Source organism: Micromys minutus (genome assembly GCF_963924665.1).
Source record: "Micromys minutus genome assembly, chromosome: 17".
Lineage (NCBI taxonomy): Eukaryota > Metazoa > Chordata > Mammalia > Rodentia > Muridae > Micromys > Micromys minutus.
Genome location: NC_137952.1, coordinates 37,590,337 through 37,610,025, shown reverse-complemented (window position 1 = coordinate 37,610,025; position 19,689 = coordinate 37,590,337). Strand labels below are relative to the sequence as shown.

General features: G+C 52.4%; 1 protein-coding gene across 1 annotated transcript; it reads left to right on the top strand.

Annotated features, from left to right (window-relative positions):
* Window positions 1–393: 393 nt before the first annotated feature.
* On the top strand, window positions 394–16,249 carry SIGLEC1 (sialic acid binding Ig like lectin 1; the record flags this gene model as incomplete). Its single annotated transcript, XM_080930947.1, is given in 21 exon segments — window positions 394–460; window positions 701–1,060; window positions 1,310–1,609; window positions 2,640–2,906; window positions 3,141–3,395; window positions 5,003–5,302; window positions 5,927–6,184; window positions 7,717–8,037; window positions 8,319–8,576; window positions 8,869–9,113; window positions 9,117–9,171; window positions 10,694–10,954; window positions 11,042–11,353; window positions 11,986–12,234; window positions 12,541–12,810; window positions 12,899–13,150; window positions 13,451–13,756; window positions 14,064–14,324; window positions 15,149–15,442; window positions 15,691–15,793; window positions 16,156–16,249. Coding segments are annotated over 21 exon segments (5,088 nt in total).
* Window positions 16,250–19,689: the final 3,440 nt, after the last annotated feature.

Sequence of the window (19,689 nt, the reverse complement as noted above, 5' to 3'; positions counted from 1 at the left end):
TGCTTACTGGCTGCTCTGGAGTAAGTTACAGGGCCGCGCTGGACTCCAGGTTCTGTTGGTTTACGTAATAGGAGGCAGCAGGGAAGGAGCAAAGACACACACACACTGCCGTTCTGCCTTGAGGCTGTGTCCTTAAGGGGTGGAGCCAAAGAGCACAGAAGACTTTCTAGGGCATGCCACCGACTGAGGGCATTTGGATTCTCGCCCTAAGCCAGGAACAGGGGCTTCTGGTTCCCTGCTGGTGGCTGTCACAGCAGCCCTTGGGAATTCTGCCTTCCCATTGGGTTGGCCAACATAGCAGGTGAGATAACTCCTGTAGACTTGGGCACTGAACTGCTCCGGGCAGGCTCTGTGTGCCTACCCATCCTGCCATCCTGCTCCCTAAGTACCTGGATGCACCTGAGACCTGGGATGTGTGTCCTGCTCTCCTTGCTCCTGCTGACCCCTGTCTTCACACTGGGTAAGCTACATGGGGCTGGTGCCTCTCATAGGGTCTGGCCTCTGTGCACTAGATCAGAGTTGGCTGAGCACAGCCCATCCCTGGGGCACTGAGAGGGTCTCACTTAGGGGCACACTGTAGACATTAGATCAGATTTGGAGCCTGTCTGGGGAGCACTCTTTCTTGGGCAGGTGACAGGGCTCTGAAGTATTCCCAGGCCCGTGTCACCCTTTTCTCTGTTGCTCTCCTACTGTCTTGCAGGCCAGACCTCATGGGGTGTCTCCAGTCCCAACGAGGTGCAGGGTGTGGCTGGATCTTGCCTGCTCATTCCCTGCATCTTCAGCTTTCCTGCCGATGTATCAGTGCCGAACGGTATCACAGCCATCTGGTACTATGACTACTCGGGCAATCGGCAGGTGGTAGCCCACTCAGGGGACCCCAAGCTGGTGGATAAGCGCTTCAAGGGCCGGGCTGAACTGATGGGAAACATGGATCACAAGGTGTGCAACCTGTTGCTCAAAGACCTGCGGCCAGAAGATTCTGGCACCTACAACTTCCGCTTCGAGATCAGTGATAACAACCGCTGGTCAGATGTCAAAGGCACCAGAGTCACTGTGACAAGTGAGGAGGTTGGGGACTGGTCACTGTCAGGGATTCCCAGGCTGCTGCTGCTACCTTAGCTCCAGCCCTGCTCTTTGACCTGGACCTGACCCAGGCCTTCAGCTCTGACCTTTGCCCAGCGTTCTTCACTCTGTGACACTCTCCTTTTCTCGATCCACCCAGGTCTTGCCCTTAGGTTGGGGACGTGGGGACAGCATGAAGTGCAGTGAGGTGAGGGGGAGCCCTGAGAATGACTGCCTTTGTTTTCAGAGGATCCCAGAGACCCTACTGTTACCCTCCCAGAGGGACTGCGTGAAGGTGTGCAGGTGAACTTCAACTGTTCCACACCCTACGTGTGCCTGCAGGAGAAGCAGGTCAGCCTGCAGTGGCAAGGCCAGGACCCCGCCCACTCTGTCACCTCCAGCTTCCAGAGCCTCGAGCCAACTGGCATCTATCACCAGACGACCCTGCATATGGCCCTGTCCTGGCAGGACCATGGTCGGACCCTCCGCTGCCAGCTCTCGTTGGCCAAGCACAGCATCTGGAAAGATGTTTACCTACAAGTGCAGCGTGAGTGTGTCACACCCTTTTCATTTCTATGGCTCTCTGACCAAAACCAGCTTGGCGAGCCCCTAGGAACAATCCCTTTGTCCCTGTGACACTCAGGTGCACTCTGGCCTTCAGGTGGGGTAGCTAGAGACTGCTGAGCCCCAAACATGCTCATCACTGTGGTGCTGAGGAGACAGAGACACGTGGGTCTCTGGGCCTTGCTGGCTGGACAGTCTAACCTATTTGGCAAGTTCCAAGTCACTGAAAGACTTGCCTGAAGAAATAAGGCAGACAACAGCTGGGGACCAACATCCAAAGTTGACCTCCGGCCTTCATATGCATGTGTGTGCATCCCATACCCATGACCACACACTACCCGTGACCACACACTACTCATGACCACACACTACCCGTGACCACACACTACCCGTGACCACACACTACACTACCCGTGACCACACACTACCCATGACCACACACTACCCATGACCACACACTACTCATGACCACACACTACCCATGACCACACACTACCCGTGACCACACACTACACTACCCGTGACCACACACTACCCATGACCACACACACATGCACACAGGCACAGGTTGGGGGGTTCTTACTGCTGTTAGTCCCTTGCTTATAAACTGGATAACTGTCTGAGAGCTAATGTCTGCTCCCTTTGGCCCCCTGCCATGAAATGGCTACCTAGTCCCTCTCTAATAGCAACTGTGACCCACTAAGGCAAACACAGTACTCATGACTTTATGTAAGTCATTCTCATATAGAACATGGGCAGTTACAACGCAGAAAGCCATCGGAAGGCCATTGATAGCCACACATCAATAGCTATTGATAGCCATTCATAGGCCAAGCACCACATTCCCAGGGCCTCATGGGAAAAGGAGGGAAGCAGGCATGGGTGGGAGTAGGGAAGGACAGATGACAGTGGGTTTGGGGGGATTTTCTTTAGGTGGTCTTTCTTAGAAAGAAGTGTGCCAAACACCCTGCCATTCCCATGCACCTTGCCTGACATCCCATCATCCTTTGCAGACGCCCCCAGAGGTGTGGAGATCCTCCTCAGCTCCTCGGGAAGGAACATCCTTCCAGGGGACCTAGTCTCACTCACTTGCCAAGTGAACAGCAGCTATCCGGCCGTCAGTTCTGTGCAGTGGACCAAGGACGGAGTGAACCTCGGAGCCAAGGGACGTGTGCTCCAGTTATCCTCGGCAACCTGGAATGATTCTGGGGTCTACACCTGTCAAGCAATGAATACTGTGGGCTCTCTGGTGTCACCCCCGCTCAGCCTCCATGTTTTTAGTGAGTCTTGGGTGAGGCTGAGGGGACCTGTGTCAGAAAAACACTAGAAGCTTCCGTACCTCCAATAGTACCTACTCACAGGTGGAATATCTGGAGGGCCCTGGGAATGGTATGAGGAGAAACAGGTGACTCCAGGAGGCTCTTGCTTCATGGGTGGCATTCAGTATACTACGTAAAGGTTAACGCTGACTGTTTCCTAGAACTCTTAGGGTGTGTACTATGCTGTTCTTGCAGTGGCTGAAGTCAAGATGAACCCAGCAGGGCCCATCTTGGAAAATGGGACAGTGACACTGCTCTGTAGCACCCCCAAAGGGGGACCCCAGGAGCTCCACTACAACTGGTACAAAAACCACGTCCTTCTGGAAGATGCCCATACCCCAACCTTGCACCTGCCTGCAGTCACCAGGGCTGATACCGGCTTCTACTTCTGTGAGGTGCAGAACGCCCAGGGCAGTGAGCGCTCCGGCTTAGTGAGTGTGGTGGTCAGATGTAAGTGGCCAGTATGTGGGGCCAAAGGGTGGGTGGAGTCCCAGCGAGATAGCTAGCAGCCCTGGCATAACAACCTAAAGGCCCTTGGATGCAGATGTGGATGATGCATTCAGATGGGGCTGAACGTACACCCAGTTCAGCACCCACACGCAGGCCGAGCTAGGTTCAGTCTCCTCTTACGTTAACAAGTGTGTCACTTAGAAATACATGCCAGCTTGCTTTGTTCCAACCGTTGACATCGAGTTGGGGACACCGGATCCTGTCTGTGCATGTGCACACGTATTGTGCTGTTTATTCCCTACACATACCTGTGTGCGCAGTGCACATACGTGTATATCACTACTCACTCTGTGCACACGCACACGTGTTACTTACATAGATAGCTCCCTACATTTAGAATATGTAATGGGGCAGTGACTTGCACTCTTAACCCCAGTACTCAGGAGTCAGAGGCTGGTGGATATCTGTCTCGCGCGCGCGCGCACACACACACACACACACACACACACACACAGAAATCCAGGTTGAAAAGACATCTGGTACAGTTCAGGAGTGTAGTTCAGTAAGCCTTAAACCCAAGTGTATTAGCCTCACATTTAGCTGTGTTTGGGTCAAGCCAGACAATAAATGCTTGCCTTGCAGTTAAGTACCAGATAGCCTGTGAAGTCACGGAACACTTGCGTCCAAAGCCCTCGGATAGCACAATACACCAGAGTACCAGTGGCTGTCCTAGGCTAGTTCCTGTGGTTGCTGTATATGCCTAACCATCCAATAGCGTGAGAGAAGACCCTACTGTAACTTGCTAGCTTGGCAAAGATCGGTGTTGAAAGAACAGCTTATACTGGCTGTGTATGACCTTCACACTATAAAGGTGAAAAGCCCCACATAGAGTAATTGTTAAGTAGATGATTGTCTTAAAGGATATGCCTAGAGTTGCAAGTATAGGGTCTCTTTATACCTCACCTCCTCAGTGTGCATTCCCTTAGGCCACCCTGTATACAGTCCTCACACAGGAATCACACCAGGAAATGGGATACAGATTCCAGACTTTTCAGGCAGTTACTTAATCTTTCCGTATCCTTCTTGGAGGCTGCCCATCTGCCTGAGGTGATGCACTTAGTTGGGAAGGGCACAGGTGTGTCTCTGTCACGTGGACACTTGGAGCATGTCATTAGCAAGGCTCAGAGATCAGTTTGTCCTGTGCTGTTAATAGTCTGTTTGCTCACTTGGCAAAAGCGTTGCCCTCCGCCTGGGCTGGTCCATGTTTCTCATCTTTAAAATGAGGCGCTGGCCAAGCATGGTAATACACAGCTGTGATCCAGCACTGGGGAGGCTGAAGCAGAAGGATTACTGGTTTGGGACCAGTCTGGTTACAAAGTGACACCTTAATGCAGGGCCCTGACCTCCATGTTCAGGGTGGGCATGAGGGCTAGCCTGGCTAACAGAACTGCCCATCCAGAGAAAAAAGTGTAATCAGCAAGTACTAAGGAGGGTCTGAGAGTGCCATGTTCTAGGATGCTGCGGGTCAAAGGAATGCATAGGTTACAGCAGAGGAAGCAAGAAGTGACCTTTCTGAGGATGACAAGCCACCTCTGCTTCCCACACAGATCCACCACTTCCTCCAGACCTGACCACCTTCTTGGAGACACAGGCTGGACTGGTGGGTATCTTCCACTGCTCTGTGGTCAGCGAGCCCCTGGCTACTGTGGTGCTGTCACACGGAGGCCTCACGTTGGCCTCCAGCTCTGGAGAAAATGACTTCAACCCCCGTTTCAGTATTTCCTCTGCCCCCAACTCCCTGCGCCTAGAAATCCGAGACTTGCAGCCGGCGGACAGTGGGGAGTACACATGCTCAGCCACCAACTCCATCGGAAGCGCCAAGTCCAGCCTAAACTTCCATGCTAATGGTAATGTGAGCATGTGCTGCAGGGGACACTGACAGGGGCAGTTCAAGAAGGAAGCCTCTGTTTCCTAGCAACCCTAAGGACCCGACTGAGGGACCAAACTCTGGTTAGGTCCCACGGGAGACCTGGGTTATGTAGTTACTCCAACCTCAGAGATTAGAAGAGAAGGCAAAAGGAAATGTAGTGGATCAAATTATTTTCTCTCCCACATCTCTGACTCTGTACTTGGGGGGGTCCTTTACAGGCATCTCTTTATCTTTTATTTCCTAACTTTGGGGGGCAGGGTCTTTGGTTTGCATTAGATGTGGGAGACCAAATAAGGAAATAGGATCCTCCCGTTGTTGGTGCACACAGTCGTTTTTTGTGCCGTTTCTACTGTGTGTGGTTTCACCAATGCTGGGCTCTGGACCCTGCCCTTAAGCACTCTTATCAACTAAGCTACATCCCCAGGTCTAAGGCCACATCTGAACTGTCATTCAAGGCTAAATCCTCCTTATCCACCACAAAGCTCCAACAGGCTTGTGAAGAGAGGAGAAATCTAGAGGGCTTCCTGTAGCAAGGGACACAGAGGGCCCGGGCCCTCACAGCCTAACCACAACACAAGTCTGTTCTCTGTCCCTCCTACAGTGGCCCGACTCCTCATCAGTCCTTCTGCAGAGGTTGTGGAAGGGCAGGCAGTGACTCTGAGCTGCAGGAGTGGCCTGAGCCCAGCACCTGACACTCGCTACTCCTGGTACCTGAATGGAGCTCTACTCCGGGAGGGATTCAGCAGCAGCCTCCTGCTTCCTGCGGCTTCCAGCACTGATGCTGGCTCATACTACTGTAGAACACAGTCTGGCCCCAACACCAGTGGCCCCTCTCTGCCTACTGTCCTCACTGTGTTCTGTGAGTTGGCCTTGGCTACTGGCTCACTGTAGGATCATCCAGCCATGGGGAGCACCGGCTACCCCCTTCCATATCCTCCTGACCCTGGGTCCACATGAGAGAGTGGTCATAGGCCTCGTCACCATGAACCTATTGACCTAGGGTGGAAGTTGGGGGAAGGAAATGGTGTCTTAAGTCCTGCACTCTAGACCCCAGCCTTTGCCCCTAACTTGTATCATGGCTCTAGACCCCAGCCTGTCCTGCCCCCAGATTTCACACTTCAAAATGTGTGCATGGGCTCCGCAGGCTGCCTAGCTCCTCTGTGTCCCCCAAGGGTGACGCCATGAGCCTTAGGGACTGATGATATGGGGTCCCACTTTAAGGGCCTCCCTGAGCAGGTGTGTTCAGGGGGTTTCTGGTGCCCACATGGGATTGTGTGAGAGGCTGCGCTGCTGGCTGCCCTTTGGCCATGTGCTCTGAGAAATCCCTAGAAAGGAATCATTCTTTAAGCACTTTCCTAGTATATATAAGACCCTGGATTCAGTCTTAGACCTACTTAGTGATTCCTCTTGTTACTGTGACCAAAAAAAAAAAAAAAAAGCAGAAAGAAGGGTTTATTTTGGCTTTCAGTTGGAGAGTGCAGTCCATCAAGGGCGTAGTGCAGAGGGCAGCTGGCGTGCAATCAGGAAGCAGAGATGGATGAAAACTGGTGCTCAGCTATGGTTGCTCTTTCTTTTTCTCTTTTCTCCCTTCCTTCCCTTCCTTCCTTCTTTTGTTCCTTCCCCCTCCCTCTCCTCTCTCTCTCTCTCTCTCTCTCTCTCTCTCTCTCTCTCTCTCTCTCTCTTACAGGGTTTCTTTGGCTGTCCTGGAACTCGCTCTGCAGACCAGGCGAACTCACAGAGATCTGCCTGCCTCTGCCTCCTGAGTGCTGGGATTAGAGGCATGAACCACCTTACCTGGTCACATTCTCTTCTTAATTCAGTTTAGGACCCTGGCCCGAGGATGGCCCACCTTCAGGGTGGGCCATCCCATCTCAATTAATCCAATCTAGAAACTCCAAAGACATGCCCGAAGGTTCATCTCTTAGATGACTCTAGATCCTTCAAGTCAATGGTAATAACCACCAAAATTACCAAAACAACAACGAAACTAGTGTTACTCAGTATGTCAGGGTCTGAGCCGGGGAACGAACAATGGTGGTACAACTTTGATGTACCGCGTTAGCCAGCATAGGTCTTGGGGACTTTCCCTGAGGGTGTCCTGCTTTAGAGGTAGATGGAACATGCAAGGTGACTGACAGCCCATACACCACCCTGATCCCAGCTGGAAGATGGCTCCCTATCTGGAAAGACTCTGTTTAGCAGTAGGGCACAGTTTAGGATAGGGAACATAAGGGTACCATTCACAGATGAATGGGTACCTCGTGCTGTGCCTGTCTTACACTGCTGTTTGTGGATGCTCGGGGCGCTTCTTGGAGTCCAGCCAGGCTGAAGTAGACCTGGGGCTCTATCAATAGCCACAAGATAAGTTCCTAAGGCTATTTCTCCCCTCAGATCCCCCAAGAAAGCCCACATTCACTGCCAGGCTGGATTTGGATACCTCTGGAGTTGGGGATGGACAGCGTGGCGTCCTTTTGTGCCGTGTAGACAGTGATCCCCCAGCCCAGCTACGGCTTCTCCACAAGGGCCACGTTGTGGCCACTTCTCTGCCATCACAGTGTGGGAGCTGCTCCCAGCGCACGAAAGTCAGCAGAGCCTCCAACTCACTGCGTGTGGAAATCCAGAAGCCAGTACTAGAGGATGAGGGCACGTACCTGTGTGAGGCCAGCAACACACTGGGCAACTCCTCTGCCTCAGCCTCTTTCAATGCCAAGGGTAAGGAATAGCGGAGAGACTGGGGGAAATCCAAACATGAGCTCAGACTACCCGTGCTTTGAGCAAACTGACCAGGCAAAATGACCTCTGGCCACAACGGAAGGAAGCAAGATAGCCTCAGTATTCCTCCCTCCCCATCAAGGAAGGGGGACCATCCTGGGATTTCCTCTCCATCCTTCCCTGATCAAAGTTGGAAACTGGAACCTGGGCCAGGGTGGCATGGGGTGAGGCTAGCCAGAGCGAGACCCGTCGCTAATGAGTTCCTGCTGCCTATCCTCCAGCCACTGTCCTGGTCATCACGCCGTCAGATACACTGCGCGAAGGCACAGAGGCCAACCTAACTTGCAACGTGAGCCAGGAGGTCGCTGTCAGCCCTGCCAACTTCTCCTGGTTCAGGAATGGAGTGCTGTGGACCCAGGGGCCACTGGAGACTGTGAGGCTGACGCCTGTGGCCAGGACTGATGCTGCTGTCTATGCCTGCCGCCTCCTCACTGAGGATGGGACTCAGCTCTCGGCTCCTGTGGTCCTAAGTGTGCTGTGTGGGTGATGGCTAAGGGTGTCACAGCTTAGAGGGCAGAGGGGTCGGTGTGTGTGTGTGTGTGTGTGTGTGTGTGTGTGTGTGTGTGTGTGTGCATGTGTTCGTGGGCTGGGAGGATGGAGGAACCTGGGGGCCACAGGGTTGGGGTTGAGTCCTGGGGATAAGTGCCAGTCTGGCATGACCAGCTGGGACTATGGAGTGTGTGCAAGAAGAGGGGACACAGTATGACAGCTAGAATGTAGCGAGTTTGGCTAGAGCGGCCTGAGTAGCTACCCCCACTCTGGTTTCTGCAGATGCCCCAGACCCTCCAAAGCTGTCAGCCCTCCTGGATGTGAGTCAGGGCCACATGGCTGTGTTCATCTGCACCGTGGACAGCTATCCCCTGGCTCACCTGTCTCTCTTCCGTGGGGAGCGCCTCCTGGCCACCAACTTGGAACCCCAGCGTCCATCCCATGGTAGAATCCGGGCCAAGGCCACCGCCAACTCTCTGCAGCTAGAGGTCCGAGAACTGGGTCTTGAGGACTCTGGAAACTACCACTGAGAAGCCACAAATATTCTGGGATCAGCCAATAGCTCACTCTTCTTCCAGGTCAGAGGTGAGTATCCGCCCTCTGACACTAGGGTGGACTGAGTTTCATGTAGATGCTTGGATTGGGATGGACTCTGCAGCCTTGATACGGTCTGTCTCCCTATGCTTTCCTAGCTGCACAGGAAGCAGATGAACAGGTGGCTTGTTTTAACTGGCATCTACCCGCCTCCCTACTTTCCTGTTCTTTTGAGACAAGGCATCCCTGAAATTACTATGCATTCATGCCAGCCTCTGAGTCCTGCCTCAGCCACCATAGGGCTATGGTTACAGATGTGAGCTACCATGCCCAGTTGGCTGGAGAATTTTCTAACACAATTTATTTTGTAATGCAATTTTGCCTCATTCAAACATTCTCATACAAAATCCAGCGTGTGCATGTTATACATATATGTATATAGATTCTTACAAATACTATATTCATCACATATATATATATATATATATATATATATATATATATATATATATATATATATACATTTTTTCCTCTATGGAAAGTCTCCTAGAACAAGGATTCGCCAAGCCATTCAGGAGGAAGAGGCAGGGAGATAGCAAGTTCAAAGTCGGCCTGGGGTACATATGTCAAAACCAAACAATCTATCTAGGGAAATATACTAGAAAAAGGAAAGATAATATCTGTAATGTGAAGGCCAAAGAGACACACATACTTGTTTCATAATGTCGAGCAGTAACAATTCGGGGACATTTGCTTTGGTTCTGTCTGATTTTCTAATTTATTGCATCCATCTCTTAGGCAGAGAGGTTGACTTTAGTTCTGGTCCTGGTTTCTCTCACTGCTTTTGCTGTGTCTCCTCCTCACTGCCTGACCCCCCCCCCCATTTCTCTTTGCCTCACCACTGTCTCGGCTGCCACGGCCCCATCCTGGATGAAGGGCTTGGTCAGAGCAGGCTGGGAAAACAACTGTTGTCAATCTTCCTCTTAAGCCTTAGGCTACTCCTGCCGAGTCCAGTTTATGGTCAGATCGGTGGCCCTCAGCATGAGCTAGCCCTCCTGTGACAGTACATTCGTGGTCAAACTGTCAACATGTGGGTGCTGTGCTTGGTCCCGGCTGTAGGGCATAGAAGCTCCAATCTGTTGAGACTCATCTGCCACAGGTGACAGCAATTGATGGGATAAAACCCAGACTTCAAGTGTTGCAAACTGTTAATCCCAGTGCTTAGGAGGCTGAATCAAGAGACCCTTATAAACCCAAGACCAGCCTGAGCTACTTAGTGAGGTCTAAGCCAGCCAGGCGCTACAGAGTAAGACTGTCTCAAAAACAAAATTAAAACGAAAAACCAAACCAACAGACCAACCAACCGAAACCAGAAACCCATATGCCAGGAGCAAGGTCAGGACAGGGCAGATTCAGGGCGAAAGGAGCAGGAAAGACAAAGACTGGGGGCTGAGGGAGCCCTTGGTAGCTATAGTCACAGGACTGGACCTCTTCATTCTTCTTGAGACACAAATAGTGCCAGGCGATGGGAGGGATGGTGGCAAGCCCTCACTCACCCTGTTTCTCCTTGCAGGAGCCTGGGTCCAGGTTTTGCCATCACCTGAGCTCCGGGAGGGCCAGGCTGTGGTCCTGAGCTGCCAGGTTCCCAAAGGGGTCCCTGAGGGAACGTCATACAGCTGGTATCAGGATGGCCGCCCCCTCCAGGAGTCAACTTCATCCATACTCCGAATTGCAGCCATAAGTCTGAGGCAAGCTGGTGCCTACCATTGCCAAGCTCAGGCTCCAGACACAGCCACCGCCAGCCTGGCTGCCCCCGTCAGCCTCCGTGTGTCCTGTAAGGGTGTTTCTCACTCGGGTGGGGGAGGGGGGCGTCCCACAGCAGAGCCTCAGCTACACTCTGACCCCTCCTCATCTGATGTAGATACCCCACGCCAAGTCACACTCAGCGCCCTGCTGAGCACAGGCCCTGGGCGACTTGGCCATCTGGTATGCAATGTACAAAGTGACCCTCCAGCTCAGCTGCGACTGTTTCACCGGAATCGCCTCGTGGCCTCTACCCTACAAGGCCGGGAGGAGTTGGCAGGCAGTAATCCCCGGCTGCGTGTGACTGTGAGCACCAATGAGTTGCGTCTGGAGATCCACTCTACAGAGCTGGAGGATGATGGGAACTATACCTGTGAAGCCACCAACACACTGGGCCAGGCGTCTGCTACAGCCGACTTTGATGCCCAGGGTCAGTGTGGAAGACAAGAGGAGATGCCGAAGGTTCTAGAAGCCTAGGAGCATAAGAACAAGCCCCAACCCCATGCTAATTACGGATGTGGGTTCTGGACTAGGGCTGCATGAAAGGCCTTGTTTAAAAAAAGTGGGTGCCCTAGCGAGGTGTGGTAGCACACACTTTTAATCCCAGCACTTGGGAGGCAGAGGTGGATCTCTGTGAATTTGAAGCCAGCCTGGCTTGGTCTAAAAAGCAAAGCTTCAGGCATCCAGGGCTGTTACACAGAGAAACCCCATCTCTCGGGAAACAAAAACAACAAAAACAAAACCAGACAAACAAAAAAAGAACACTGGGTGCCCAGTGCATAAAGCTAAGTAGAGAAAGCATCTTACAAGAGAGGCCACTGTCGCACGGGGATGCCTTTTTATCCATGTGCTTTAGCCAGGACCAGGGAAGGGCTCAGGACTGTGTGGGCTCTGAATTGTTCGGCCGAGGACCCGCCAGGTTCAACCTTTGAACTCCTTCAGCAGGAATATTCCCAGGGAGTCCGGAGTGTCTCAGCAACAGAGCTGACTGGCCCACGTAGGGACGATGGCTTGTTATACACAGCTCCAAGACCCTCACTTGTGACTTCCTCTTTTCCCCAGCTGTGCGTGTGGCTGTGTGGCCCAATGCCACCGTGCAAGAGGGGCAGCAGGTGAACCTGACCTGCTTGGTATGGACCCACCAGGACTTACTCAGCTACACATGGTACAAGGGTGGGCAACAAGTCCTTGGTGCCAGATCCATCTCCTTGCCCAGTGTCACAGTTTTGGATGCGACCTCCTACCGCTGTGGTGTGGGTCTTCCTGGCCACACACCCCATCTCTCCAGACCCGTGACCCTGGATGTCCTCTGTGAGTCTCGCTGGGTGTGGGCAGTGATGGAAAGAGCAAGAGAAACTCATAGGGATCAGGGCATGGGAGGGCCGCCTAGTATGCAGTCAAAGAACAGTTAGCCAGCTGCGGAGCACTAGATAGGGAACCTTAAGTGGTGGGGAAAATGGGGACAGGCCCTTTTTAGGCAGAGGACCCTAGTTGCATGTAGTGGGTGGCAATTCCAGAACTATGTGAAGGAAGAGTTGCCCATGGGCTGGACGTTAAGGAACTCTCCTGCCATTTGCAAACGGGCCTTCTCTGTGGCTCCCCCCTGCACCTCTGCAGATGCTCCCCGAAGCCTGCGGCTGACCTACCTCCTAGAGACCCAGGGCAGGCAGCTGGCCCTGGTACTGTGTACTGTGGATAGCCGTCCGCCTGCCCGGCTGACTCTCAGCCACGGTGGCCAGCTCCTAGCCTCCTCAACTGAAACCTCTGTCCCCAACACCCTGCGCCTAGAGCTTCAGGACCCAAGGCCGAATGATGAAGGGCTCTATACCTGCTCTGCCCAAAGCCCACTGGGCAAGGTCAACACATCCCTGGAGCTTCGGCTGGAAGGTAAGGCAGGGACAGATCAAAGCTGCAGGGGAAGGAACCGCCTGTGCTGTCCAGCGGGGCCTAGCTGACTCCGGACTCCTTGGTTCAGGTGTCCAAGTGAGAATGAATCCTTCTCCTACTGTACCCGAGGGGGAGCCTGTCACAGTGACCTGCGAGGACCCTGCTGCCCTCTCACCTGCCCTCTATGCCTGGTTTCACAATGGCCGTTGGCTTCAGGAGGGACCAGCTTCTTCACTCCAGCTCCCGGTGACGACTCGGGCTCATGCTGGTGCTTACTTTTGCCAGGTGCATGATACTCAGGGCACACGGAGCTCCAGACCTGCCAGCCTGCAAATTCTCTGTGAGCAGGGGTTCCCTAGCTGTGGCTTCCCGGGATGAGGGTGGCACAGGGTGCTTCCAGAAATTGCTTAGGGGGAGCATGGCACTATCGGGAGCCTAGAAATGAGCACTTGGGGAAATGAGGGGTTGGCATGGTCCCAGGAACGCTGCTTGAGGAACTCTGCCCATAGACTCTGGATCAGGCAACATTTTTATGAAGGGACACTTGTCTGGAAACTGAGCTTCACCAATACTGGGCAGATGAGCAGCAAGCTGTACGTGCCTCAGCGGGGCCCCTATCTGTGTCCTGCCCCACTTCTAGATGCCCCTCGGGATGCTGTCCTGTCTTCTTTTCGAGACTCAAGGACCAGGCTCATGGTTGTGATCCAGTGCACGGTGGACAGTGAGCCACCTGCTGAGCTGGTCCTATCCCACAATGGCGAGGTGCTAGCTGCGAGTCACGAGCGTCACAGCTCAGCATCCGGGATAGGCCACATCCAGGTAGCCCGAAATGCTCTTCGGCTACAGGTACAGGAAGAGACAGTAGGAGATGGCAACGCTTATGTTTGCACAGCCCGGAATACACTGGGCTCCATCAGTACCACCCGGAAGTTTCTGAGGGAGACTGGTAAGTGGGCCCCGGGTGAGGAAGGGGTTGTGGGGCTGGATCCCATGCGAGGGGGTGCTGTTCTGAAGGAGTATGAACTTCCCTGAGAACTCTAATCCACTTACGGAGGCATGGCTCTTAGTGAAGGGGTAGACTAGCCTCAGGGGATGATCCAGCCCTAACACTGGAGTAGCACACACATGTGGGCTGGCTGTTCTAGGACCGAAGAGAGACATAGTCCCAGCGTGGAGGCTCTTGAGCCCAAGATAGAATGAGATCACCCCACAATGCACAGATCTCTGACCAGTTACCCGCCCTTGTACTACAGATATACGCGTGGCAGCTGAGCCAGGCTTGGATGTGCCAGAGGGCACAGCTCTGAACCTAAGCTGCCACCTCCCTGGCATCTCCGAGCCCATGGGAAACTCTTCCTTCACGTGGTTTTGGAATCGCCATCCACTACCTTCAGCCTCTGTGCCCACACTGTCCTTCACGCCTGTGGTCCGGGCTCAGGCTGGGTTGTACCACTGCAAGGCTGAGCTCCCCACTGGGGTTACTACCTCTGCTCCGGTCATGCTCCGTGTCCTCTGTGAGTATGAGCCTACCTCTGCCCTGTGTCTGTCTCTACATCTCACTGGTCTCTATCAGGTCTTTCCTCTGCACAAAGCAAGGGCTTTATAGGTAAGGTTCTCAGAACACTTAGCATTCCCACTGGCTGGTTGTATGTGGTTGTGTATATGTGATTCCGTCCCCCATCTCTGAAATGAAGGATACATTCCTTTTTAGCGTCTTGGGATGAATAAAGCAGGCTGAGTGCCTGGTGCACACAGCAGCCACCATTAGCCCCAGTTTTCTCACCCTATCTTCTGTTCCCAAGCTGTATCAGTCAGTTACTGCTTGGTAACAAGTTGTCCCAAATTCACAATTCTGTTAGAAATTTAGACAGGGCTCGGCTGATGGCAGCTGTCCCGTGGCTCTGCTGAGGTTGAACTGTCTAAGATAGTCTCACATGGCCAGCAGGCCAGCCTGGGTTTTCCATATGTTGGTTCCAGGAAGCTGCAAGACATCTTGAGATCCAGTTTCAATGTGTATGTGTATGCTGTGTATGTGTGCGCGCTGTGGTCACCATCTTTATCACTGTGTGCCCGATCTCTCACTGAACCAGTTCAGGAAGATGGATGTCTGCAGAGCTCCCCTGTGCTAGTATTAATAAAGCTTTGCACATGCGTGCTAGGATCAAACACAGATCATACCCATGTGTACACAGCAACCACTATACTGACTGAGGCATCTCACCTTTGCCTCAAGAGTTAGGGAATGGCCTCCACTGTTTCACAGAAGCACTGCAGAGCCACGGAAGAGGAAGGGATTTGTAATGGGTTTCTATAGTCCGCGTACTCTTCCTACCCACAGATCCTCCCAAGACGCCCACTCTCACAGTGTTCGTGGAGCCTCAGGGTGGCCACCAGGGCATCCTCGACTGTCGAGCGGACAGTGAGCCCCCGGCCAGCCTCACCCTCCACCGGGGCAGCCAACTAATAGCTTCCAACCGACTTCAGGGCTCTCCCACCCAGCCCCACATCCGAGTCACTGCTCCTCCCAATGTCTTGAGGCTGGACATAGAGGGGCTCGGACCTAACAACCAAGGGGAGTATGTGTGCACTGCCTCCAATCCTCTGGGCTCCGCCTCAGCCTCGGCCTACTTTGGTGAGGGAATGATAGTTCTATCCATTGAAGCCTCTCTGCACAAAGATTCTCGTGTTTCTAAGGCTGCCTTCCCAGAGCCCTTCTGCTCCCAGACGACTTGTCTGGGTAGTCCAAATGGGTCACTTGCACAGGGCTTTGGGGATGAAGTGAAAGTTAAAATCAGTTCTATCGTGACTGGGTCATCTTGGGAGGGAAGGTTGAGAGCCTGAAGCCCGGACAGCGCCTTTAGCATCTCTTTCATGTTGCAGCCTTGAACCAGCTGCAGCTGTTCCAGAGGCTGCTCTGGGTCCTAGGATTTCTGGCAGGCTTCTTGTGCCTGCTGCTGGGCCTGGGGGCCTTTCACACCTGGAGGTGGGTCCAGAGCTGTGTGCGTGGAGGGGTAGAGGTCAGGAATATGTTATTTTGTTCATCCCCTTCCCTCATTCATCCCCCAAATCCTTTGAGGAAAGTTCTCCCTCCCCTACAGAGACCCCAGTTGTCAAATTTCCTACTCTGCCCTCTCTAAATTTGGGGGTTCCCCTTCTGAATCATCACCACAGATTGTCTTGCTGTAGTTCCCCTTTGGTTGCATCTACTCGTGCTGAAGAAAGGGCTGGGGTGGGGGAACAAACAAGACACCCCACCCTGTGCAGGGCTCTCCTGCTCTGAACCCCTGCTGGGGAGTGTGGGAAGCAGGGAGGGGTCTCTCATGGAGTCTGCTCTTGCCCACGCAGAAAGAAGAGTTCTAGGAAGCTGGATGTGAACCTGAATCCAGCCGAGATGGCCACTCAGAAAGATACTATCCAGGTATCCATCCAACATGTGTGAGCGCATGGAGGCATAGCAACGTCTATCCGGCATCTAGACAGCGTTCCCACTCAAAGAACAACGCTGGCATCAGGGGTAGCCGGAGGGCAGTGCAGGAGCCCAGATGTCCTTGGGGAATAGGGCTCAGAGTAGTTATGGGTGACTGCTAGGTGACATGTAGCTTTTTTGATCCCCCCACCCTTCCATTTTGAGGTCTTTCTTAATCAAGTCTGAGCTTGTCTTATGATCCTGTCATCTAAGCAGGAGTGAAAGACCATTTCTCCTCCCCTAATGTATCCTCTCCTGCAGATGACCCCTTCCTAGGACCATAAGTCAGTGTGGGACCTTCTGTGACCCAAGTTTTCTTTAACGGGAAGCTCCTAGCTCTTGATGCAGCCACAAATGGAACCTCATCTAGTGCCACATCCCTGAGCTTATGATGACTTCCCTGCCCCCAGGAGGGGGTGGTTGCAGCTCACAGACAACTGTTGTGAACAAGGTCCCGCCTGCTTCTGTATAAGCAACACAGAGAATCTGGCTTTCCCCGACCTGCCTGACTTGCCTCCCAAATCTCTCGCTCCTAGGAAAAATGGACGAAGGGAGGTTTGGGAATGGAGGTCAACCTGCTGCCTGCTGGGCCCTGAGACTGACTCAGCCGTATTGCCCATGTTTCTCTGTGTGATACTCCTCTGTATCCCCCTTTCTTTCTCTTCAAAGCTCACCTTGGGGACTTTCTTGGTGGGTTAGAACAGCATCCAGGTCCTTCTAGAATGGCCTGTACCAGCCAGGATGTAAGTCTCTGCTCTAACAGAGACTGAACACAGCAGCCGCAGCATAACAGGGTCTTGATTCTCTCTCCTGGTCCGGTTATGTTGTGGTGGTAGCAGAATCCTTCTCGCTTGCTTTTCTCTGTCCCCCAAGTGTTGCCTTTGATTATGAAGCTCAGGTCACTGCAGTGCCCATGGACTCTATCGTGAGAAGGAAGAGTGAGGGGGGAAGCATCCCTTGTCCTCAGGGTCCGTGGACCATGCAATTGTACCCCACCCACCCCTCATCAACTAGAAATTGGTCACATAAACACCATGCAACAAGGGAGACTGGGAAATGTAGTGTTTTTTTGTTTTGTTTTTGTTTTTTTAATTCTGAGCCTTGGTTACATTTGGAACCTGTCTTTCTGAAGGACCCAACTATGGACTCAGTCACAGGACATTTGATGTTGAAGGGGAGTGGCATTATCAGGCTAGGGTCTGAATTAGTGTCCTGGGACATTCTGTTTTGGAGTTTTCTGAAAGGTGCACGGTCCCTTAACTGAGGAAGCCAAAATTTGGTGGTCCCTGTGTCTTACTGTTCTTTTACTGTGAGGAGACACTATGACCAAGTTAACTGGTATAAAAGAAAGAATTTAGTTGGGGGTTTGCTTACAGTTTTAAAGTGTTAGTTCATGATCATCATGGTGGGGAGCAGGAAGAGAGAAGGGGAAGGGAAAGGGACAGAGAGATAGACAGACAGACAAATAGATGATAGACAGACAGACTGTCCTTGTGTGGCCTTTTGAAACGTTAAAGCCCACCCCCAGAGTCATATCTCCTCTAACAAGACCACACCTTCCCAAATTGTTCCTTAACTGGGAACAAAACATTCAAACATGGGCTTCTGGGGGACATTCTCACTCAAACCGCCATACTCGTTAGAGTAAGGGCATGCCAGGCAGACATCTTTGTACAGGGTCTGATTCCTGGAAGAAGAAATAACTCATCCGTTCCCTGCTACCCCACATCTGTATCAACTCTTTCAAGAGCAAGGAGCAGACAGGGATGTTTCCAGCATCCTTGCTCCTGCCCTGGGTACACAGCAGAGTGCACATGCCATGGCAAACTGAACAACCGCACATTTCCTGAATACCACCAAGAAGGAACAATGTGCCCTGGGAGGTCAGGGATGGAGGGAAACCAGGTCTACAGCGGGCTGGAGACTCCTGCTGTAGGTTGCTAGTGGATGGTAAAAGGAACCAAGGGCTTGGGGTTGAGAATCTGGGAAATAGTGGGGCTGCAATAGGAGGTAGAAGGTTGGGAATGAGTTGGAAAAGGAGCAGCTGTGTAGCCAAAGCTGTGCCCTTGCTCATTCTAGGTCTGCTTTCTTCCTTCTCTTCCCTTCCTTCCTTCCCTTTTCCTCCCCTCCCTTCCCTTCCTTTCCCTACCCTTCTCTTACCCATCCCATTCCTTCCCCTCCCTTTCCCTTCCCTTCTTTTCCCTTCTCCTCCCCTCCCTTCCCTTTCCTTCCCTTCCCTCCTCTCCCCTCCCCTCCCCTTTCTTCCCTTCCCTCCCTTCCCTTCCCCTTACCTCCTCTCCCCTTCCCTCCCCTTCCCTTCCCTCCTCTTCCCTTCCCTCCCTTCCCCTCCCCTTCCCTTCTCTCCCCTCCTATCCCCTTCTTTTCCCTTTCCTTTCCTCCCCCTTCCCCTCCCCTTCCCCTTTCTTCCCTTCCTTTCCCTTCTCTTCCCTTCCATTCCCTATCCCCCCACCCCCAGACCAAGTCCCTCGTAGCTCAAGCTGACTTCAATCTCATTATGTAGCTGGGATGGATGACCTTGAACTTCTGATTCTCAGTCCCATTTCTTTTTGTGCCTGAAGATTGTATTTTCTCTGGGAGCCTGTCCAGCATTTTTCTCCAATAAACTTCATTCCAGGATACAACTGGAGTCAATTTTAATTCTTGCAACCAAAATGTCTAGGCTAGAATGTAGAGAATTCAAGTGTTAAATGGCATCTTAGACACCATCTGTGGGCATGTGGCCAAGGAGTATAAATCACACAACGCTTGCCTCACACTGTCTGCAGCAGTCATCTGGGTCCCTTCCTGCTCCTCACATGATGCCTCACAGGATGGGCTGCTCTCTCACAGGGACCAGCACAGATTTGGCATATGGCAGGTGGCACTTGGTTCTTGTACACTGTTGTTGAGTAGAAGTAGAGAAAGCCACCTCTACCAGAAGTGAGACAGGGAGAGAAAAAACTAGAGATGACAAGATGTTCCAGGATGACAGAGAGCAAGTGCCACATCCAAAGGGTGGTGGCTGCAGAGGGTTTGGGGACTTGTGACTTGAATTTTTGCTCTCAAGTACTTCCAAGAAGGGTGTTGGACATTGCTTGGGGGACTCACTGGGCCCAATCTCCAGTGGTCTAAAGCACCTCAGAAATAACCACATATCTGTAATTCAAGCACATTATATGCACATGGTAAGTGTATTAGCACAATGGCTTTTTATGTAATATATATCAGATAAAAAACCAGAAGTGTCAGCCCTCTGGAGTACCCCACTCCCAACCCCTGCCCAGTGCAACTGCTAGCCTGACTAATCAAGCTAACCTAAAAATCAAGTATAATAACATAGATTTGACTTTTCCCACGTTCTTTATAAAAATAGCATCACACTTTAAACACGAAGACTTTGTGAGATAAATGGC